Source organism: Xiphophorus hellerii, chromosome 11, assembly GCF_003331165.1.
Source record: "Xiphophorus hellerii strain 12219 chromosome 11, Xiphophorus_hellerii-4.1, whole genome shotgun sequence".
NCBI classification, from domain to species: Eukaryota; Metazoa; Chordata; class Actinopteri; order Cyprinodontiformes; family Poeciliidae; genus Xiphophorus; species Xiphophorus hellerii.
Genome location: NC_045682.1, coordinates 12,687,897 through 12,711,724, shown reverse-complemented (window position 1 = coordinate 12,711,724; position 23,828 = coordinate 12,687,897). Strand labels below are relative to the sequence as shown.

Below are 23,828 nucleotides of genomic sequence, written 5' to 3'. Positions count from 1 at the left end.
TGAACGCGAGTAACCCCGGCTATTTTACCGAAAATAACCCGGGCACTGCAGCATCAGCACCAGGCAGCTGCGCAGGTGCGGCCTTTAAAGAGACAGACCAAAACCTCCCTCCTGTTTACTCCGACTGTCAGCATGTAACGAACCGTAATCCATCAAAACTGACTCATTTGTGTGAATACATTTGAACATCATGTAAAAAAAAACAAACAAATCGACTTTCTTTTAAACGTTCCTTTTAGATCTTAAAACAACCCCAGGAATTATAATCGCATGTTTTTTTATCAAGAACTTTTATGCAGTAAGATTTGATTGTGATGGAATCTCTATTGGCAAATTAGGACTCTTAAAAAAAAGAAGAAGTACAAAACAATGCTATTTTTCTCCCCCTAAATGATCTACTTCAGTCTAGTTAGCATTGCAAATGGGACTCAGTTGAACGAAAACATAATTTCCTCTTTCAGCATCTTCCCCAGCAACGCCCTGTATCCAGCCGGCGTGCGCGCCCCGCAGACGCACCAACCGGTTAAAGCGGAAAGCAGCGGCTGCTCCGTCAGGCTGCAGCTGATGATGCTGCTGAGGCATTTGCAGCAGCGGCGTCTGCCTGGTCCGGTGCTTTCGCTTTGATCCCAGATGCCAGCGGGGGGGATGATGGAGACTGTCACGCACGTCGAAGCCGAGGACGCTCGTGGACGCAGTTCGTGAGTGGAGTATTTCCTTTCCGAGGGGGGAAACATAACGTGCACCCAGCTTCCGTGACGAGTCTCCGGGATGCAGTCGTAGTTTGAGGCCGGGCCGGACATGATTTTAATCTCAGGGGCTGCTGCTGTAGAGGATGCGGGATGATGAGCGCCGCACCCCGAGAGATGCTGATAAGGATAATACAGCTCGGTCCTTTATTGCCCCAAAGCGAATCCGGATTTTAGCTGGACTGTGGTGCACTCTGTGAACATCCTGTTTGTTGTGGTTGTTTATTTTATTTATTTATTTTCCTTATTATTCCTGTCCGGGACTGCGCTGGAGATCTGATGCTGGAGGATTGGGCTGTTTTGTCTGAAGAGATCAACTGAGCGCTGTTGCTCTCACAGAACCAGGACTGAGCTCCTCACCTAGTCCTTTCAACACACAATAATAAGTATGTTGCATGTTTGCATGTGAGAGTGTGCGTGAATGGGCACTGCGAAGCCAACTGTTAAAGCTGCTTCAAAGATACATTTACGAATCAGGCAAATATCTCATTAACCCCCAAAAATCTCGTTGTTTAGTCAGTTTCTGTGTCTTGTGCAAGCACCAGGTTAACAGGTGCTTGCTACATCAAAAGTCATAGCAGATAACTGGATCACCTCTCCACTGCAAAGCTGCATAGATTAATGTGATTGCCATATTCCCCCATGTTTTTAGAGGTGACTTTTGCCATGGCCAAGTGCTGTTCACATGTCCTGCCGTTTGGAGCTGAACATGGAGTTCTCTCCCCGACTGAAAGGCCATTAAAGTCTGCCTGTCAGAGTTGGGCATGGATTATAACCGGGCCGTTAATGGGAATTCGCTAATGGCAACATGATCAATAGAAAGCCACAGTCAATTTTCATCACCGGTTATTCTCATGTAAGTTATTTCATCATGCTAAAATAGGCTGAAGTGGATCATAGTATAGCTGGAGAGTACTACAAGCCTCTGGGACATTATGTGACAGTGCATGTGTGCAATGAAAGTGTGTGCGTTAACTCATCAAAGTACAACAGAATGACCATGTAGGCGATTGGACTTTGTTTCTTTGTATTCACACTGCAGTCATTGCAAAAAGAGAACACACTCTCTGTAGTTCCTTTACTAGTTTCTAAAGTTATTTAAATCGAATCTTAAGTGCCTCAAACCACAATGTCACAGTTATTTAAATTAAGACACCCCAAAAAATGTAAGGGTGTGCTTTCTTTTTGCCATAATCATAAGTGTTTACAATTTAAAACATGTTCAACACGTAGTTTTCAGCCCTGTATTCATTGTAGTTAATGCAACACCACCACTAGACAACAGGGAATTTCTACTGCATGATTTCACAAGAGACAAAGCTTTTTTTAAGCACAAGGAAAAAACCCCACTAATTCTGCTTTCTGTGCATTTGACTCGGTGACATCGCAAGAGACGCAACAACTGAGCTGATCAGCAATAAACAGTTTGGTGCAAACAACGTTTACTAAGATTTGCCATAAATTTGCATCATTCGACTTGTGCTTGAGCAGAAAGGTGAGCCAGAGTTTGATGCCTCCAGATGCCCCCATCCAAGCATTGATGGATGGATGAGGAATCTGAAGCAGACATGATGATAATCATTCTCTTCATACATTTAACCGGATAAAATCAGTTTATTGTTGCTTGAGTTTTTCATCTGAATAGTTCCTGTCCATGGTGCAAAGATGGTTGTTCTGGAGATGCATGTTTTGTGGGACTAACTGGCATTGGGCTCTTTGTAAGTCTCTCTGCCCAGCAATTTTTTCAGTTTTTGTAGATCCCAGGAAGAGAAGCCATTGTTACGGCAATGGCAAGTGAGATTCCAAATAAACAAACAAACAAAAAAAGTGGAAGTAGGACAGGAACTGGCGTTCTTGTCCCACAAATGGGAAATTCAGGTAGCAAGTAATGCAGCATTTCTGCAGGAAACTAATATTGGGACATGGAGATTATCTTAATGGAACATATCGATCAGATATGGTTTTTATAACTTGTGAATGATCCCTGAGGATCTACGGCAATGATTTGTTCCATTACAGTCTGGCCTGGTCACAAAATGCTTCCATGTGTTTATTGCTGCCAATTTATTTTCCCAAAGCCTCTGCTTAAGAGGATTAATATTTCCTTATTTCTAATGATATGGACTAATTTTGTTTGAAATAAAGGTGAACGTAAATACAATACAAATGTTTTGCTGCAGTTTTAACAGACAAGTAAAACCTTTGAAGGATTAAAAACAGAAGTAAAGAGGAACAGGAAAACATGAAAAATACACATGCACATACGCCAAAGAACTATGATTATTTACCTTATATCTTATGTGGTGTCATCAGTGGAGCTTTTTAAGAGGTTGGTAAGATCTTAATCAAATTAGGATTTACAACAAAATTACCAAAACAAATAGAAAATAATTGTAAAAGCATTTTCTGTTGGTGACAAGCTGTGTCAGAAGTGATTTTACAGAAAAGTCTGGAAAGTCACTTTAAAGTGTATTTGACTATTTCTGTGTGGTATTCGGTCAGAAACAAGTTGTTCGTTCTGCTGTACAAATTTATTTTGTTTGTTTTCTTAATTAACAATCACTTTCCCCTCTCTTAAACTTATACATCCAATTTTTTTTACCTAAATGGATACTAAGCTTAGCTTAGTTAGAGAACATTTCACTTCTTATTTTTGTTAAAATCATCTAATCAAGCTAAGAATTTCAAGCCTGTCTGCAGGAATGCAGGGCTCATTTTGAAAAGTGCATTAGAAGTGTTAGAGTTGAGTTGTAGCCTGTGTTAAATCACTAAATGACAAAATCACAGAAAACTGCCATCTAGACTCATTATGTAGAATTGTAATGTATGTAAATGTGTCCTCAATTTGATCAGATTTTGGGCAGTTTTTACAGCGCAGGCTTTTTCAGTTTTACAACTATAAATATTTTTCCAACTGCAGCTCAGATTTATTCACTATCATGGAGCAGTTTTCAAAATGCTTCCGGAGGTCTAAACACTGTGTCCTCCCATCAGTGAGACATTTAAAAAAAATTTTTTTTTACATTTTGTTTTAAAGAGTTGAAAAGCTTATGGATCCTTACGCATTACATGCCTCACATTTCAGACAGGCAGTCTTGTCTGGGAGGAAATTTACGTGAATCAGCAGTACCGGACCGTAAGTGTGCTGCAGGACTGAAACCAGATCCTCACACTCACAATCTCATTGGCTTTACGCAGCTGCTCCGCAGACTAAATGCTTGTCAGATCATGCATAGCACCTTGCTGGGGTGCATCAAACTGAATACACTCACTTACAAATATGTATTCACATTAAAACTATAAACTTCTACAGTATTTTATTAGGATTGTCACTGTCCATCACAAATGAAATTGAAACAAGGTGTTGCATGTATTTATATAAAACCTCTCTCTCTTAATTCATAATATGTAGAACTACTTTTTGTTGCAATTACAGCTTTTTGAGTTATGGCTAAACTCAAACCAGCTGGATTGGGAGTATCGTGAACAGCATTTTTTTTTTCTTAAGTATTGCTACAGATTCCTAGTTAAAATTTAACTCTAGGCTTTGGCTGAGCCACTCTCCAGCTGCATTGTTAGGGTTGGTGTCCGAGTGTATTGGCTACCACTGCTCCACCCTCTGTTCTTCAGGTTTCCCTCCAGGATTGTTTTTCGTTGTTCCAGCTGTCTACTGTGTTTCTTGGTCTTCATAATGTTGTTTGTTTATTAATGTTCTCTGACAAACCTCTAAGGATTTCAAAGAACAGCTGGAAATTATCACGCAAAGTTGGACTCACTAATTAGTTAGAGAGATTATTTAATTTGTGGATTTACTAATCAGGGATGAGGATTAGATATGCAGACCACATCTTTAACATTTTTACTTTGAAAATAGTCTGTCATTTATATGTCACTTCACAATTACACCGTTTTGTTGGTCTTCATAAAATCCCAATAAATTGTGTTAAAGTTTGTGACAAAGTGTGATAAATCTCAATTCAGTCGCGAGAGGTCTAGAAAATACATCACATTATTAAAAGAATATCCACAAAGCTCAATATACTTTGGACAATTATCAAGTAGAACTTTATTGCATTTTACTCAATGTACTAACTAAAGTATGAGTCAAGTTCCTCATGCTTTCAACATTTAATGTTATTTACGCTTTCAGTGATTAAATGGGTGCCCTTTGTAACGTCACACATTAAAAAATAACAATATTTTGGTTTATTGAGCATGTCATTGAGAAACAAAATATGGATGTTCATTTTTCAAAGTCATATTTTTCTCCATGATATTCATGCATTTATAAATGTCAGAAATATTTATTTCACCATCTAAATATGTAGTTTAAATTATTATTATTATTATTATTATTATTGCTAAACATTTATTTGCCGACGAGCATTCTACGTTATATATAGCGGAAGTGGGATATCAAAGTAAAAGCTGGGTTTCGCAGACCTCTATGAACTCAGTTGCTGGCGGGTCTGAATGGTCGCTCAGGTTATTTTTTTCTTAACCATCGTTTTTAATTTCCAACGTGTTAGTTGAAAACATAGCACATGCCGTTTCAGCGGCGCTACAGATTTTTACTCAGGCCTTTACAGAGCTAGTTTCTGTATAAATTTCTCCATTAACATCCGCCATTGAGGTCAAGTCAGAACACTTCCGGTTCATGTTCATTCACTCTTACGTTGCTTTGGAGCGGCTATCGAAGTTTAAGATTGATTAAACAATCAAGCTGCATTCGTAAAACAAAATTATTTATATGAAAATGAATTAATATATTGTTTGTGTTAAAACGTTGATAACCAAAAAGTGTCTCAAACATGAACCGGAAGTGTTCTAGCTTGAATGTTGATGCAGAAACGGTTGCTGTCGACCCGTGAGTAAAGGTCTGTTGATACTTGGGTATGTACGTCCTATGTTTTCTGTTATCACGGTGGACATGACGAAACCTAGCTTTTACTTTGATATTTCACTTCTGCTTGTCAACGTGCTAATTTACACATTAGCTTAATATTTACCTTGGACTTAAAAACATTTTAGTATTTAAATATTTGGCTTGTCAGTGAAATATTTAGTTCGTAGTTATTCATATTTAATTAATATTTAATTAGTAAAATAAATATTTATTTTCAAGCTAAATATTTAGTTTGCAATAGAGTTGCACTGGTTGTAGATTACCGATCTTTAAAAAGTCTGATTTGCCGATTCCGATTTTGGCCTATGCAATTTTATTTGATTTTTTTCGGAAATGTTGCTAAATACAGCAAGAAAGTTGCTGAGTTGGCAACAGTGGGGTGACTACTAACTGCAAACATGCGGACATGACCTGATGGGTGGGTCTGTCAGTTAAACCTCTCACATGGCAGAGCAAAAAGAGAACAATGATTGTTTTTTTGTTGTTGTTGTTGTTTGTTTTTTTTGTTGGTTTGTTTTTTTTTTGCCACGGTAAATAAGATTGGTGAATAAGATCGGCTTCGCAAGTAAGTATCGGCTAAACACCGATCTCACCAAAATTAAGGAAATCAGGGTTAATTTATCGGCTGGCCGATTTATTCATGCACCTCTAGTTTCTAAAGTAAATATTTAGATGGTGAATTCAATATTTAGTATGGAACTCTGATGCTTACAAATGACTTTGAAAAATGAATATGTAAATTTCTTTTCTTTATGACAGGCTAAATGAACCAAAATATTGCTGTTGATTTTTTTATTGTATAACTTTACAAACGGTGCCACATACTTCCTTCCCTGCAGCCTATCAGGATGGCTGAGAGAACACTGGAGCCTGGCTCGGTCAGCATTGCTATGGAAGAGACCAAGCTGCCCGGAGGGGCCCCGCAGGAGGCGCCGCTGCTCACCCACCTGAAGAAAGTGGAGAACCACATCACCGAGGCGCAGCGCTTCTGCCACCTCCCGCGGCGCTCCGCTATAGACCTGGAGTTCAACGAGCTGTCCTACATCATCCGGGAGGGCCCCTGGTTTAGGAGAAGAGGTACTGCAGGCACGGCTCACAGAAAACAATGACAGATGAGCAAGCGAACACCACCCATGACGATCAATATCTGCAGTGCAGAAATCTCAGTGCATTTCAAAGCTTTTGTAACATTTCAGAAAAAAAAAATCATCTTTCCCAGCGTTTGTTCTTGCCTCGTTTTATTGTTCTGGCGCATACACCATATCCCTGACACATGCTGACTTACAGACTTCCACCATGCAAGAGCAGCCGGTCCTCCTGCCTGCAAGCTTTGCTGCACTCAGCAGAGTTTAGACATAGTAAATAATTTACCCTCAGGTTGGCACACTGCTTGATTCCTTTTGCCTCTGTTGTCTTCCAGGGGGCGGTGGCTGGGATTCCAGCACATAATTGATACACTATGATCATATGAACTGCATGTGAACTCACTATTCTCGGAAATGATTAAGCTTCGGCTTTTTATCTGCAGATCAAACAACCTACCCTCTTCAAACACTTAGACCTGGCTGCCGTGGTTGTGTGGATTTAGCAGGGTGTGCTTACATTCTCCACATGGTGTGAGATGTTTGCATGGCGGTACTGCAGGCTTGGTTATTTTTAGTCTTGTCTAATATGAATGTGCATTATGAAAGTCTGGCAGCGAAGTGTTTGCTGTTCCGTTGTGTAACCTGGACGTATGGAGCATTATAATGAGGGAAAAGATCAGAGAGGAGTTCTGGAGCAGTGATGCTCGTGTTGCTGTCTGTCTTCATTGCATCAAATATTTCTCTCTGATGTTTAAAGTTTTTTGGAAACGTCTCTTTGGATTTTTTTTTTAATCAAAACTCATCCAGCTATTGATAATTGACCAGGATGTCTTTCTTTTACTTTTCATCTTTTTTTATTTATCAGTGAAACACTTCATAGGAAGGTTTTTTTTAAGCTAATATCACTAAGCCTCAGTTCTGATCGTAAACCAAACAAAATCTCTGTGCCTTTCTGGTTTTCTTTTGCAGCTAAATTATTTGACACAAGCTGAAGTCGGCAGATGGTTTATTTTTTAACAGGAATTCTGCCTGATTGAAAGTCCTGCACAAGGAGTAAAATACCATTCGAGCTGATTGTTCTTTTGAATTATGACAGCCACTAAGAGTCAAATCTTTGCCCTCAATTCACTTCTATACTTTCTTTTCAAAAGTACTTACTCATTTCCCTTCACACACACCTGATTTTAATTAGTAAATACTTCCGAAAGTGTGCATTGACACACGATTAAAGCAGAGTTATAAATCCACCTGAGTTTCTGTTGACTTGGGCCTTTCTTGAAAACATTTAAAAAGCCATAAAATAAATTCATTTAAAGAAACTTTGTAGAATACCCTCCTGCGGAAAAATTATTAGAAAAAAAAGCCCTTTTAATTTTAGGACTTTTCTCTATGGGAGAAAAAAAACTCTATATGAAAAAATAATTGCCTTTCCAAAAAAAAAAAAAACGTTTGCGTTGAGTTTATTTATTAGTGACCCTACAAATCTATTTAAAATAAGATACAACTGAAGCAGTTATTAAAATGTATGCGTTACTTTGTTTTTCCCAAGCTGCTTAGGGTTTTTAGAAACTTCTAAGTAGCAATATATGCTTTTCTGTTCTCTTGGGGTGTAAATCTGACAAGACACAGAAGGCCATTTCTTTTAGACACAGCTTTGTTGATTTCAGTACCATGGACAGCACCAACGTTTTATCTTTACTCTGGACAAATCTACTCTATGTGAAAAAATAATTGTCTTTCCAAAAAAAAATAAAAAATCTTTATTACAATAAAGAGTCACAGTAAAAGATTGATTGCTTATTTATTGGTCACTTCAGAGCTTATGGTAAAATTCTTTGTTTAAAGCTGTAAATTATGTGCATTCCCACATGAATTAATACTAATATTATATTCCACCTGCTTACTGGACAGCTATTAGTTTTCCTTTGAGTGAAAAAACACTCTGCCTTTCTAAATGTGTTGAATCAGACAATGGCTACGCATCAGGCAGAAAAGAGAGGAGAGAAATAAGATTTGCATGAATCATGATCCCAGGACTCGTGATGTCATCTATCCTTAGAAGTACCTTAGCTGTTGAGTCGACGTCTCGCTGCTCATGAGTCATGTCTCCAAAGGTTTGTGATAAGCAGGAAATTACAAAAACAGGTTTTTGTTAAATTTAGAGCGTTCTCTTTTCCTGGAGGAGGTCTCAGCCGGAGTGAGTCCTGGGTGAGCTGCCCTCCAACTGCATTTTCTATTGCAGGCTCTTGTTTTGTGATGTTGGCCATCCCTGGCTGTTTTGGATGGAACTGCTGTGACCTATTTTCATGTTCAGTGGTATTCTCATCCCGAGGGAGATGTCTGGAGAAACTCAAGCCGGGCTTTGAATGGGGGAGAAGCAGCAGAGGGGGGAGAGAGAGAGAGAGACAGGGAAATGTTTACATTTCTGCTTCAGATTTAGTGAGCTGCTGCTCTGCACCTGCGCTCATCATCTCTGTTTTTCCAGAGGGGAAGCAAAGCTGGCTGAAATAAAAATACAGCCTCATATAGGTCTGTCACGATAACAAATTTTGCTGAACGATAAATTGTCCTAGAATTTACGGCGACAAATGATAACGTTGTTTTGTGAACATTTTCAAGTAATGTAATAGTAATAATGGCATAAAAATGCAAGATCACATTCTCAAAGTTCAATAAACTTTAAATGCTAATGAACATTACACTCCTCGTTAGTACAGTGGTGAGTATCCCCGCCTATCACGCGTGAGACCGGGGTTCGATTCCCCGACGGGGAGTGAAGTTTGTTTCAGGTCCCTCTTGAAAATGAGATCTAGATTAAATAAAGGAATATTAAAATATTAAAAAACATTTAAACACTAGAACTGGAAGAAAGAGGTTTGGAAATTCCAAAATAAAGAAAGAAAACAATAAATAAATTATGAAGCCTCTATAAACAAAATTATCATTAAAAAAAGGTATAGTTGAGACCAAAACACCAGACTGAAGACTTTTGTCAAAAGCGATAAATCAAGGAAATGAAAATTATTGAGTTTCTTTTCATTTATCATGCGATTAATTGATTTATTGTGAATTAATACGATAATTAATATATCTGATTGATTAATGCATAATCAATCAGTCCAGTTTCTTGAGAATAATCATGGAAATTCTGAAGAAATCAACAAATCCCTAAACTGTTTTGTAATTGGGAGTTTATTGCAGATTTTTCTCAAAAATTGTCAAAAACTTTCTTGTAATTAACAGCTTCCTCGGCTTTAATTGCTGTCATATTATAGTCCATAATATAAACAGTGAGTAATAAAAAGTCGCATTTACTATCATAAATAAGCACAAATATTGCAAATATTTCCAAATTATTACCACATATACAAAATTCTGGAGGGACTGAAAAGATGTTCAATGATATTATTTAATTTTAAGAATTCATTGATATTTTAACAGTTTGTGAACAGGTTTTGTCAATACATTCTAGCCCTTTAAGAGCATTCATGATCTTGATTTGGCCCAAAACACAAATGGGTTTGACACCCCTGGCCTAACACATAAAGTCCAATTACATACACTGAGATTTATCATTTCGATGGGAAAAGTTTTAAGGGTATGAATACTTTTGTGAAGAGCAACCCATATGGTTTACTTAATATTTACTTAGCTCCACTCTCTATTCAAAACCTGCCCAGCCTGGATTACCTGTATTATTCGGGGCTCTGTTCCTGTTGTGACACAGTGGACGATAAAACCTCTGAATAATTTGTCTAGCAATTACAGCAGGATATGTCAGAAGTTCAGGCTGTAATCTCAGAGTAAACACCGTCAGATGTGGTTAGGACTGAGCTCGGTCGTGATGTCAGGAGACGACGTACGCTCTGGCTCTCTGAGACAAAGGGACGAGCTCTCAGACTCGCGTCATGTTCGCCCAACAGCAGTGGGTTAGATCATCAGTATGCAGCTCATGGCAGGGCATGGTTGCTTCACTGACAGCACACAGCTCCTGCCTGAGAGGAGAGAGCTCTTTGATGTAGTAACTAAGTGACAGAGGAGGGGGCGCCATTTCTTGGCAGCCGGTTTAAGGGACTATGTAGCTTTGCTGAGATCGCCCAATTACCCAGTTGAAGGGACGAAGAAGGGTCTGTGCAGACCCAGGAGAGACGCTCAGGAGACAGGAGACATGGGTGACAGCTCTCAGAATCTGTGTCAGCTCTAAATTGGATTGTGCAGTTGCTCCCACCACACTTCAGGAACCACAATCCTGGTGCAAGCACATCACAGAAACCTGAGGCAACCTTATTGGAGGTAAAGTCTTTCGGTTGCTGGATAATAAGATAAACTTAGCAAAATATCTGTTGTGCTATTTTAATTTTTATCCCAAAATGCTTTCATTTTACGCAGATAGGTTTCTCATAATGCTGGTAGAATACTTGGCCTAAATTTTCTCTGTACCTCTGCCTCACTGTATAGGTTCTTATCTGTCTAGGACCCGGTGACCTCTCCCAAATTAGAATCTCAGTATCTGCATAATCATCTGTTAAAACACTTTAGAAATCAATGAACCAAGTTCTGCAGCGGAGCGCAGCTCACTGAGCTTTAACTAATGAAACAAGATACACAATTTGAGCAGCTGCTCCAGGAGACTCACTCCCATGCTCACCCTGATCCGTCTTCCATAAAATTATGTTCTGGCATTGATAACACCTCTTTATAATATGTGTTATCAAGCAAAATCGTTACAGCTCAGGCTGTGAGCAGTCAGGACTCCGTCTCCCCATCTTTTTTTGTTTCTCCATCTTTGTTCTTTTAATAAATTGCGTACTCAAAATCAACCAAACTGGTCCTGACCCACCTGATTTTGATAGTGGGGTCCAGTAACTAAAGAATCTGAAAAGCTTCTGGTTTTTACTGTTTTTATAGTTTCTAAACTTTATGTAACGTCTCTATGGTATCTGACTTCTAAGAGCATGCTAAAAATATACTAAATAGACACATTTATTTAATATATTTGTTTAATATGTGACCTAGCTTTCATATTGGCCAGTTTATATTTAGAACAAGAGACATTTGAATGTTAAAGTAGACAGAAATGCAGCGATCAAGCTTTTCCAGGCTGATATCTTTTCCAGTTTTCCTAAAGTCTGATTTTGTAAAGAAAACTGCCTGGACACAAGAAGGCAACTGCCTTTTTAATTTGGGATTCCCAAGACAGAACATCTGAAAAAAAAAAAGATTTTTTGAAGAGAAGAAATGTGTCACATGTTTTTAATATAAGTCGCAGGTTTGAATGAAACAGAAAAGTAATACATCAAAGCATCTGACCATGACCTAAAAGGTGCTTCATAGTAAATTTTGTTGGCTGATGCGTTTGCAGCCTGGAAGGAGTTCAAGTTTTAGCTTTGATGCATTTAAAGACCATGAAAATTTTTTTTGATTTTACTGTCTTTGACCTGAAGATCCTCCAATTAAAACTGCTAAAGCAAAACTCAACAAATACTTTTTTTTTTGTCAAGTGGCTGGTGAATCTCGAGTAGACACAATAAACCAACAACATGAGTCAGTCAGGGTAGGTTTAAGGTTTGAATTTGACAAAATGTGAAAATGTTGAAGGGATTTGAACACATTTGCACGGCTCTGTGTCTTTGTTGTCTAGCTTCTTCTACAGATACACCAGGGTTTCCCCCAGAAAACCTTCTAAGCCTGGTGGTTGGATGCTAGGGCAGTCATTCATCCAGCGACCCGCCGAGTTTCTGAGTTAAAAAATGCTTAAAGTTGACAGGAAATTTGAAAATGTCACTTGATATTTATGTGTTATTGAAAGATTGGAAGATTAGCGCCTGAACACCAACTATAAAGTCTTAAAAAAGCAAACATTTTAAAAAGACTTAAACAAATAAGCAATGATTAGCCTGGTGGGGGAACAAGTAAAGCCTGGTGGCCCGCCAGGCTTATCATACACTGAGGGAAACCCTGCATACACCACATGTTCATGTTTGACGTGGTTCTGCTTTATATTTAAAATAAAATGTCTACTAAAATCCACAATACAGGATTTGTGTTTAATGTTTTACACATTTACTTTAACTTTATTGAAGTTTTTAAGAAACTGTGAGAGTAAGGAATGTAATATTTACATTATTGCAGGATAACTGTTAGAATATCCCAAAGCATTAGCGTCAGTGTCAATGACTGACAGCATGAGGAGACAAATAATCTGTCCAGCAGGCTCCCCTCCTCCCAGCTGACGCCCTCATTAGGACAAAGCTTGTATAGAAAATGAATGAATGATTAACTGACTGATGGTTCATTCTCTCCATTAGGCTACAAAGCTCTCCTCAAGTGTCTGTCGGGAAGATTCTGCAGCAAGGAACTGATTGGTATCATGGGACCCTCTGGGGCTGGGAAATCCACTTTGATGAATATTCTGGCGGGTTATAGGTGAGCCTTTAACCTGCTAGAGAATTACACAGATCCATAAAAAGAATAAGTTACTGTAAATGTTTACAGAAGACTGATTTGGGGTGGATTTGGTTACATTTACATGAGCAGACTCATAGCAGACTTAGAAATAGCTTCATGTTTGGAAAACAGGGAAACTGGCATGAAGGGGACCATCCTGGTGAACGGTCGGCCGAGGGATCTGAGGACCTTCAGGAAGATGTCCTGCTACATCATGCAGCACGACATGCTGCTGCCGCATCTCACTGCGAGGGAGGCCATGATGGTGAAGCTGCTGCTGCTGGAAAAATCGTGGCAAAATGTTGACATGTACTTTTGAAAACAGATTTCTGATGAGTTTTCTTTGTCGTTTTTTAGGTTTCTGCCCATCTGAAGCTGAATGAGTCTGTGCAGATCAAAAAAGAACTTGTGAGTTGGTTTATGTTGCTTTATGAAAGAATTATATGTTAGACACAAACAATAAAAAATGTTTGGGTTTTTTTTTGGCAAATGTTCTTAATTCTATTTTAGATAGTGAGGTTAATATACCATATGTGTCTGTATTCGCAGAATCCCAATCCTGACACTAAGTAATTTAGTAAATTAGTAATAAGTAATTGTGCTAATATAGTCCAATGATTGATTAGTTAAAGAAACAAACCCATTAAACCAGCAAGGAGCTAATTTCTTAAAGAACTGGAATTGGACATCTGACTGCCTGGTTGAAGATCTAGTTTATTATTTCTATTAAATATTGTTATAAATACACTCAGATAGTGGTGAAGAGGTGGCAGAACTATTAAAAATAGTTGTTTTACACTCTGACAGAATTTACAGGCCTGTAGAGTAAGGCCGCGGATTATTATGGCTATCAAAATCTCTGACCAGGGTGATCGTGGCTATTTGAACGTTAAATATTGTTTTTTTTAAGTTACTATTATGCAATAATCAATCAGATATATCAATTCACAATAAACAATAAATCAATTAATCGCATGATAAATTAAAAGAAACTCCATCATTTTCATTTGCTTGATTTATTGCTTTTCTCTTTTTTCTCTCTTTTTACCAAAAACTGGATGATAAAAGTCTTCAGTCTGATGTTTTGTTCTCAACTAGCCCTTTCTTTTGAAAGATAATTTTGTTTACAGAGACTTCATAATTTATTTTATTTGTTGTTTTCTGTATTTATTTAGGATATTTAACATGTCTTCCAGTTCCAGTGTGTACATGTTAGAATTTAAAGTTTATTGATCTTTGAGCATGTATCCTTGCATTTTTACGCCATTATTATTACTATTGTATTACTTGAACATGGTCTCAAAACAACAATGTTACCTTTTATCGCAATAAGTTCTGAGACAATTTATCGTCCAGTAAAATTTGTTATCGTGACAAGCCTAGTTACTCGATTCATGGAGCAACAAGGCCAAAGCAGCACAGTCCACACAGATCACACATAGCTTTTGAGGTTAATAACACACTCTGGGTGATATAAGATGATTGATTGTTTCACCGTTTCTCTTTACTTGCGTTCAAGGTGGATGAGATCCTGACAGCTCTGGGTCTCCAGGAATGTGCTCAGACACGCACCCACTCTCTCTCTGGGGGTCAGTGTAAACGCCTGGCCATTGCTTTAGAACTGGTCAACAATCCACCAGTCATGTTTTTTGATGAGCCCACCAGGTAAAATCTTACTTACTGACTTTGACTCCTTTGCTATTTAAGTCTAAATTCATCCTAACTAGTCCTCTGATCTTTCTGTCTCCATTTTGTTGTTGTTGTTTTTAAATCCGTTGCAGTGGTCTGGACAGTTCGTCGTGCTTCCAGGTTGTTTCACTCATGAAGTCTCTGGCTCAGGGAGGACGGACAATCATGTGCACCATTCATCAGCCCAGTGCCAAGCTCTTTGAGATGTTTGATAAGGTAGGCTGAGTGCTTTTACTGCTGGACACGTCAGAGCCTCCATTACCCGTGGCTTAGACCAGGATACCACAGCATAATTCATTTTATACAGCCGAAGAAGCAGAGCAGTCGATGTCCCGTCCCGTTGTTTCTCTCGCTATTGATCGTTTTTTACAGAGGGGCTGCATGTTGGGAAGTTTACTGACTATGTTCCTCTGTTGTTCAACCCTCAGCTGTACATCCTTAGTCAGGGTCAGTGCATTTACAAGGGGACAGTCCCTTATCTCATCCCTTACCTGAAGAACCTGGGCCTTCACTGTCCAACATATCACAATCCTGCTGATTTCAGTAAGTCCAGCAAGTCCTCTAAGCCCCGAGTGTGTGTGTATGTGTGGGGGGGTGTGTGCGTGTGTGTGGGTGTGTGTGTGTATGGGGATGTTGTCACTGAGTGTTTGGTCTGACCTGAATACGTCCAGTCATTGAGGTAGCATCCGGAGAGTATGGAGACCTGAACCCAGTGCTGTTCGAGGCGGTCCAGGGTGGACTCTGTTCAGAGGAGAGCAAGAAGAACTCCAGAGACAAAAGCGATGCTTCCTGTCCTTCTCAAGTTCTCAGTGTAAGTAAGAGAGCATTCTGGGCGTTTCAAATTCTTCACTATTTCATAATTTCATGATTTTTCAGTTATAATTATGTTGTGGTTGATTATATTGGTACCAAACAAGTTGTAATTTTGTACAAACCATGCCATTTTGAATGTTTTGCATCACTAAAAGTCATTTTCTACATTTCCACTAGAAGAAGACGTGAACATGTGTCAAATGTCGGAGTTTTAGAATCACAACCAAATATTTTTCAAATGGTTGACCAAAAATGTCATGTTTATTTCAATAAAAGCAACTTTATGCAACTTTATGCAGCTGTACAAGTAACGTCTCTTTAAAAGAAATTGCAAATAATTGAAGGTTTTGATATACGTAACAGCAATGCAACTGGAATGCAGGTTTGACCCTTGATTATAAATAAGCAAAAATTATATGAGTTCTGAGCCCGTTTTCATTACATAATACAAGCTTATCCATCCTTGCAAGTTGTTTAAAAGATTTGCTCAGATTTCACTTTTCACATGCAAGAAGAAACCTTTTGCTCGAAGAGAAGAGCTTTTAATCTTTTGGGGCAACATTTTGTTGAAAAAGCTTTGAGTTTGATATTTTTATTTAAAAACAAATTCAACATTTTTGTATATTTCAAATATGGTGCTGAGCCTTAAATTTTAACAAAATTAAGCAATCAATAAAATGAAGTAATATGTTGTTATAAAGTATGCAAATAAAATACATTTTAACAGTAATTTGAAAAATGCCATGTCATGCTCTGATTTCCTTGTCTTCTCCGCTCCATTGATCATTTTTCTTCTCCTCCATCATCTCCTTTCCATTCTGTCTGAGTAACTTCTGATACAGGAATCAGCTAAAGGTTGAAGCTTAAAATAAGAACTTGGAGCTGTCTGTTTTAGTTTTACTGTTTTAGTTTTCTCTTTTCTTTTGCTTTTTACTTACTTATTTACAGGTTCACTTTGCTAAGATCACGCAGCTGGTTTAAAGAACATCTTTTTCTGTACAGTTTCTCGAAGAAGCAAACAAATGTTATCTTTTACATTTACTGAGTTGCTTTCATCAAACCCTTTAAGAGAGTCAAGTGTTTTAAATGGGTTGCATCATTCTTCCTTTCTGGGTGATAAAACAGGGGCAGAAATATTCATTTTTCATGCGTTGAATACTGCTGTGTATGTAACGTAAACGTTTTTCTTGAAGTATAACAGAAACTCTGCTCAGAGGCTAGGATACACTCTTTGCAAACATAAATAACATATCCATTTTGAGATTTTAATTATTTACTTGAACGATTCTTTTTTCATAATGGAACAATCTTACAACACAAAACTTCAATCCTTTTTTTTTTTCAAATTGAGTGCAGGGGGCAGTGGTGGCGACAGGGTTCAAGCAAACCCTTCTGTAGAGGCCTCAGTCCTCAACGCCGCCATCACGGGGTCGAGTCTTTGCTGCATGTTTTCCCCCTCGCTTTCCTGTCATTTACTGTCCAATAAAAGTGACCAGAGCCAAATAAAATCCTTTAAAAAATTAAATTCAAAGATTTCGTTCCTTATATGCGAATCCAAGCAGCCGTCACTATTATTCGTTCACTGTTTAAAATTTGTAAACTTTGTTTTAAAACAGAGTTTAATGATGGTATTAGAAATTGTGTGGTTTATCTGCAACCTGTCAATTTATTCAACTGTTAGTGGAGGTTTTGTGTATTTACTTGAGTCTTTGCATAATTAAGACTGAGTAGATTAGAAAAGACGCAGAATAAATTCAAATTAAAACATAAGCAATGTTTTTAGTTGTATAATTTAAAAAAAAGAATGGTTCAAACAAATGAATTAAAAGCTAAATTTAATACAGCATTGGGACCCATGACAAATGTTAGTGTCCTGTCAGTAACTCATCTTGGTGTCGTACATAACTCCGTTTTTCCACAGGACACAGGAACCCTGGAGAAGTCCAGCTTCCCCACAAGCACGTTCACACAGTTCTGCATCCTCTTCAAAAGAACTTTCATCACAATATGCAGGGACACGGTAACATGATCATTTTCACGTTCACTCCTGGACATTTTTAATAAAATTATAAGTTTTCTTTTTTCTTTTTTTTTTTTTTTTTCAAATATATTTTGCCTAAAAAAACTTTACATGTAGTCTGCTGTATTATTTTGTTTTGAAGGTGCTGACCCACCTCAGAGTGATGTCCCATCTGTGTATTGGAGTGCTGATTGGCCTGCTTTATCTTAATATTGGAAATGATGCCAGCAAAGTCTTCAACAACACAGGCTTCCTCTTCTTCTCCATGCTGTTCCTCATGTTCGCTGCCCTGATGCCCACAGTGCTAACCTGTAAGACACTGATCCTCGTCGGAGACTGGAAATATTGATCTGGTGTGTGGGGGTTTTTCCCCTGGTTTTGGAAAGTTTTTTTTTAAACTGAGCTGTTGTTCCACAGTTCCTCTGGAGATGTCTGTCTTTATGAGGGAACATCTCAACTACTGGTACAGCCTTAAGGCGTACTTCCTGGCCAAAACCATGGCTGACATACCGTTCCAGGTAGTGTTTGATTCATTCTTTAGAAATGAAAGCGTGTATTGTACAATTTTTGCTAACACTGAAAGCATGTCTCCTCCGTAGGTGATTTGTCCCATAATGTACTGTAGTATAGTGTATTGGATGACTGAACAACCTGCGGAGGCGGGTCGCTATCTCCTCTTCATGGCCTTGTCAACATCCACAGCCCTGGTAGCCCAGTCCCTGGGGCTGCTAATTGGTGCTGCATCCACGTCCTTGCAGGTAGACAGTTATACATGAGTACTGGTCATTTTGTCCCTTTATTGTTTCCTTCACCACAGACATAACTGGCCTTGATGTTTTACAAAATTTGCTTCACTTCTTTGAATTTGATATTTTTCAAATACACCAACAAAACTGACTCTTTACAGCAACTTTGGATTGCAAGACACTTTTTATGTTTTTACATTTTTCATATTTTTGCGTATTTCTTAATTTTGCTCTCTTTGCTATGATGCTTTTGTAACGTGGAAAAAAAGAGCAATTTTAAATCGGCATTGAAGCGTAGTGAGAAAAGATGGTGTAAGTATAAACAATAAAAATAGTCGTATTAGAGTATAAATCTTTTTTTCTCCTCCAGATGTTTAAATAAAATGTTTTATGATTTCTATGAGTGATAGTTTGTTTTAATTTCATGCTGTTGTTTTTGTTTGACAGGTAGCAACGTTTATTGGTCCAGTTACAGCCATTCCCGTGCTCCTCTTTTCTGGATTTTTTGTCAATTTTGACACAATTCCTAAATACCTTCAGTGGAGTTCTTACGTCTCCTACGTCAGGTATTGTCTCTAGGATTTGCAAATAATTTTCAGATTTAGATTTTCAAATATGGCCCCTTTTTACAGCCATTGACCAAACTGTTTGATTTCAGATATGGCTTTGAAGGGGTGATACTCTCCATCTATGGGATGAATCGGTCAGAGCTTGAGTGTCCGGAAGTGATGTGTAAATTTCAAAAGCCAGAGGAGGTTCTGCAGCTGCTGGATGTAGAGGACGCAAAGCTTTATGTTGACTTTATAGTGCTGGGTGTGTTTTTCCTGATTCTTAGACTGGCCACCTACCTGGCTCTCCGCTACCGAGTCAAGTCAGAGCGTTAAGATGTCACAATGTTCTTACATATCCCAGCCGTGTGATGAAACATATTGTCCTCCTTTCTCTTACTTAACTTCACCTTCACATAGACTGAAAGACAAATCCAAGCCTCAGAAAACTGCTGCACCATTATCCAAACACATGGATGGAAGATGTTGGACTGGGAAATGTTTCTCCATGTCCTAAGCCTGTTACAAGATGGTGGTCTTTCTTAGCTCACCTTAACCCTCCCCTAAAACGTTCCGACTGCACAAATGCCCAATAAATTAACCTGAAGCATGTTTCAGTAATGCAAGAAAATTGAATTTTTACATTTTGCCATCAAGAAAATTGTGATATGTCTAAGAAGATAATAAAGAAACATGTTAACCCTACTGGAGCAGGAAGGTCCAGTGACTTGTACTAGTTCAGTGCCTAAAAGGTAACTCAGTCCACGTCATAATCATTCTCCAATCAGTCAAGTTGAAGAGTTCAGAATCGGTTCCCTCTCATTCCTGTCAGACGATAGGAAAACTTTTCACGGGAGGAAACATTTGCGTGTCTTGTACTTCTCTTTTGGGACAATCTTTTCAGATCCCTGTACCTGGACACTTAACATGCAGACTTCCGACTGCCATTGGATGACTTACATCTGCTTTCGAGTGTAGATCATTTTCACAGGCCTCCTGCCCCACCACGGGGGGTGGTGGAGCATTAAAGCCTGGATGAACTGTTTGCAAAATGTGTGTCTTATGTAACAAACCGACATTCATCCTGCGACCAGCCCTCAGAGTCCCTACTTGTTCCTTAATGCTTGTTTTTGCCGTGACAAAGGAAACATTGAACGAGCTGGGAGCCAAATGAGTAAGTGAGTTTCCAACCTGATTCAAGGAGCTGAGTGAATGATGCTGCAGACAAAGTGCAATAGTTTAAACTATGTGTAAAGACATGATGTTTGTCCATCAGATTGCTTAGTTTTGACACTAATCTTCTTTAGAATGCTCGTTTCCACTTGTTGTATGCCTCTCTTCCCCTATCTTTAAAAAGAAAATAACCTCCTGTCTCCTTCCCTCATCTTTCTTTCTGCTTTGCTGATAAATAAAAAAAAAAGTGTGTTCAAAAGCAATGCTAGATACTTGAAATGCTGGCTGGGCATTTTTTTGTGCCTCTGAACTAGAATGATTTGAGTTTACTCTGCTTCTTGTTGGAACATATGTCTTATGTCAATGTACCTACGGTGTGGAGGTCGTCACACACAAATATACATATGCACACACAGAAACACCAACGTACAGACACCTACAAACACACTTACCTTGTTTAAAAGAGCCTCTCCTCGTCACACGGCAATGCAAATATTTTCCAATAAACTTGCTATGAATTATTTCTTACTTAAACTATGCTACTTAGTAATCCTTATAATGATGCATAACATGATGTGAGCATATAATCAGTGATTGTACAGTGAATATATGTCATGCTGTAAACAAATGTACATTAGCACTTTTAAGTATATGTTTATTCTTTTTTATTAATTTGTATTTTATGTTAATGTATCTGAGGAAAGCGCTGCTTGAAAGTATGAGGAATGTCGCACAAGTCTAGGAATTAACTTTCTAAAGCAGCTTCTTGGGTTGCTATGGCGATTTCATTTCTTCTCCCAATGCGTTCGGTTGGTGAAGAGATTTAAATCTTCTGCTTGCTGCTGAAAAGATGTAGAATATCTTTAATTAAGCGTGCACTTGTTCAGAAATCTGAAAATATAAGGTATCAGGAGTGGCAGGGGAAAATATAAATGTTTGAAATATGCCAGGATGAGACATGGGCATTGAGCTGTCAAACAAATGTACTAAGGAGGGATGTCTCGATCCGGTCTTTTGGTCTCCAATACCGATCAGAGTTATTTAAGAGTAGGCAGTTGCAGACACCAAACCCCAGACAGATGCTTCAATAAAATCAACTTTATGAATATTTGTGAAAATCGGTAGCTTTAAAAGATAGAAAAACTTAATTTTCTGGAAACCCCATTATCTGTTTTTTTCTTCACCGCAACAGATTTGCCAAACAAGTTTCTTCATTGCAATTAATTAAACTCACTTCATGCTCCTGCTGATAAAGTTTCCATGTAGAGCACTTAGCTAGATGCTACGTTGTTGTGACAGAGACTGAAATATGTTATATTGACTCAACATATTTCAGTGAGGTTTCATTTAATACTGAGCAGACAAAACTTAAAGAGAACATTGTTTTTCTGCTTTGTGAATTTATTAGCTGGAATCTGCAGTTTCCTTGACAGCCGTTTCTGGAGGACAGCCGTTTTATGTGAATATCTGACTTATAGGTATATAAAACATATTGAATAAACTTAGATCAAATTCCTGCTGACGATGTTTCCATGTGTTGCAATTTGTTGAAAAGCTTGGCTAATCCTAGCAGTTTTATTGTTTTGATACTATCTATGTTGATAGATAGATTAATAACATATTTCAGTGTGGTTTTAGTTTGTTTGATCATATAAAAATTGCAGAAAAAATTATGTTTCTAGAGACATATCTGTCTCAAAACAGACTATAGTCTACAACAAATTATGTCTTGCTGCTGCTGGCAATATTTAGTGTAAACAAAACTTACAAAAATGACTAAGCTAAAGCTAGCGTGTTTCCTCATTGTTTTGACGGGACTACTTGATATTTTGGTTCCAGATAACTGCATGCAGGCAAAGCTTACAGAAAAAGTTGTCCCCCTGAGTTATAATCTTATTGTTTTACTTTCATAAGATCAGTGTTCAATGACCAATATTTAGCTGCTCATCTGTCTGAAGACAGCATACAGAGAAGGTCACATGACACAGTTAGGAAACTGCAACAACCTTTGACACCAAGTCATTACAAAGGGTGAAAAAAAAGAGATTGGTTAGCCAGGGCCCAAACATAAAAAAATCCTGGGAAAACCAATATTTGGAACTGGATCGGGACATCCCTTGTATCAATATGTAGCTGAAGAGAAGGTCGTCATTATCAACAGGGAAGCAGCTGAATAAGAGAGAGAGGGAGGCTTGTTTCTGACAGCAATAGTTAAAATTGTGATGTTTTTAGAGTAATACCTCCCCCTGCTGTTGCTTTAGACACTTTAGAAGTCTTATCTTCCTCTTGGTTTCATTATGTGCAATAATCATCCAAAGGTATTTTGAACTTTATGAAAAGGGAACTGTGACACTTCTGTAAGAAGCATGATGTATTTTCTTGTTTCTTCTGTTTTGTTTTCCTCATTCATTTATTGTTAAGTCCTCGATGGAAGGTGGTTGACTATAAGCAGATGGTTGCTGCCTGAAAAACCGTGGCATTTTAAACATTTTTTACTACACTTCAAAATCGGTCTGGTTGGTAAGAGACTAGCATGAAAAAGGCGTCAATAATACGTATTTTAAATGGCTTTAGAAAATTTCATTCTGCTATTTCAACAAAGAAAAACTTTAATTTGTGTGGACCAAAGTTTGGAAATTGGAGTCTACTCCAAATGGCAAGTGACTTGATGAAAGTCAAGTCACTTGAAACTTATGGTTTCAAAATAGCAGATGCTAAATAATTTTATTGAACTTGTGCTTTGATGATGCAGCAAACTGTGTCTTTTTTTCCTTTTACTTTCATTTTGAGACTCCGTTAAGCATTTCATACATTTTTATTAAGAAGCCACACAATGCTCTCCTACATGCATGGAAACAATATTCAGGCTATTCTTACAAAGAGCTTTACAAAGCAAGTGATACGACTGAGCTTTATTTCCCCACTCGTTTAAAAACATTTTTTTTCCCTCTAATATAATTTATTATCTGCAGCTTAGTTTATCATTTGTCAACAATCACAAGTCCTGTATACTGAATGCTGTTCCAAGGATTATAATAAAGATAATTTATAACCTTTGCCTGTGCTCTTTTTGGATGATTTGCAAGTAACTGTTCACTTAATGCCATATGTCCCTAACAATAAATCGCTTGGCTTTGTCTTTTGAGATGACTTTGCTCACCATTCATGTAGTCACACTGAAGAGGAAGAATAGACTGGTGTTTGTTCAGCTTCAGAATAGCTTCATTGTGTAGGTTAATATGAAATCATTTAATTGCAGGCTTAAATAATGCAGTGGTATGAGAGAGACTCAAGTGCTTCCACAAATGCATGTAATGGAGTTATTAAGAGAAGGGAAGCAGCTCAGTCATAATTATTGTCTCTGGGAAATTCTGAAAGCGGTGAACTAAAGAAAAGCTTCTTAAAGAAAGTCTGCATTTTCTGCACTCAGAGAAGAGTAAAACAATTACTTTTTAGCTGTTGCTTTCTTTGTGTGTATTATTTGCAAATTTTCTTTTTTTTATGTTTTTCTTTTATATTCAAAGCAAGTTTGCTAGCTCCTCCTTCTGCTCCCTTTTCCCCAACCAAATGCAGGATAAAATACCTTACAGTCTCACACAAAGAATAGAAAATAGTACCCCACCCTTAAGCACCTAGTTGAGGGTCTTAATTCTCC

At 38.0% G+C, this 23,828-nt stretch overlaps 1 protein-coding gene and 1 non-coding gene across 3 annotated transcripts; both read left to right on the top strand.

Annotated features, from left to right (window-relative positions):
- Window positions 1–401: 401 nt before the first annotated feature.
- On the top strand, window positions 402–23,230 carry abcg4a (ATP-binding cassette, sub-family G (WHITE), member 4a). Of its 2 annotated transcripts, none has more exons than XM_032575950.1 (15): window positions 402–1,132; window positions 6,492–6,729; window positions 13,046–13,163; window positions 13,317–13,449; window positions 13,542–13,592; window positions 14,704–14,849; window positions 14,966–15,089; window positions 15,302–15,416; window positions 15,545–15,684; window positions 17,608–17,706; window positions 17,849–18,017; window positions 18,124–18,224; window positions 18,306–18,464; window positions 18,900–19,018; window positions 19,111–23,230. In XM_032575950.1, exons 2-15 carry the CDS (start codon window positions 6,501–6,503, stop codon window positions 19,334–19,336), a joined length of 1,929 nt encoding a protein of 642 aa, XP_032431841.1. In that variant the 5' UTR covers window positions 402–1,132; window positions 6,492–6,500; the 3' UTR covers window positions 19,337–23,230. The 2 variants fall into 2 exon arrangements, with proteins under 2 accessions (XP_032431841.1, XP_032431842.1); XM_032575951.1 differs by having other exon boundaries at window positions 594–698.
- On the top strand, window positions 9,440–9,511 carry trnad-auc (transfer RNA aspartic acid (anticodon AUC)). Its single transcript has one exon. It is a non-coding gene; the product is annotated as a tRNA-Asp (tRNA).
- Window positions 23,231–23,828: the final 598 nt, after the last annotated feature.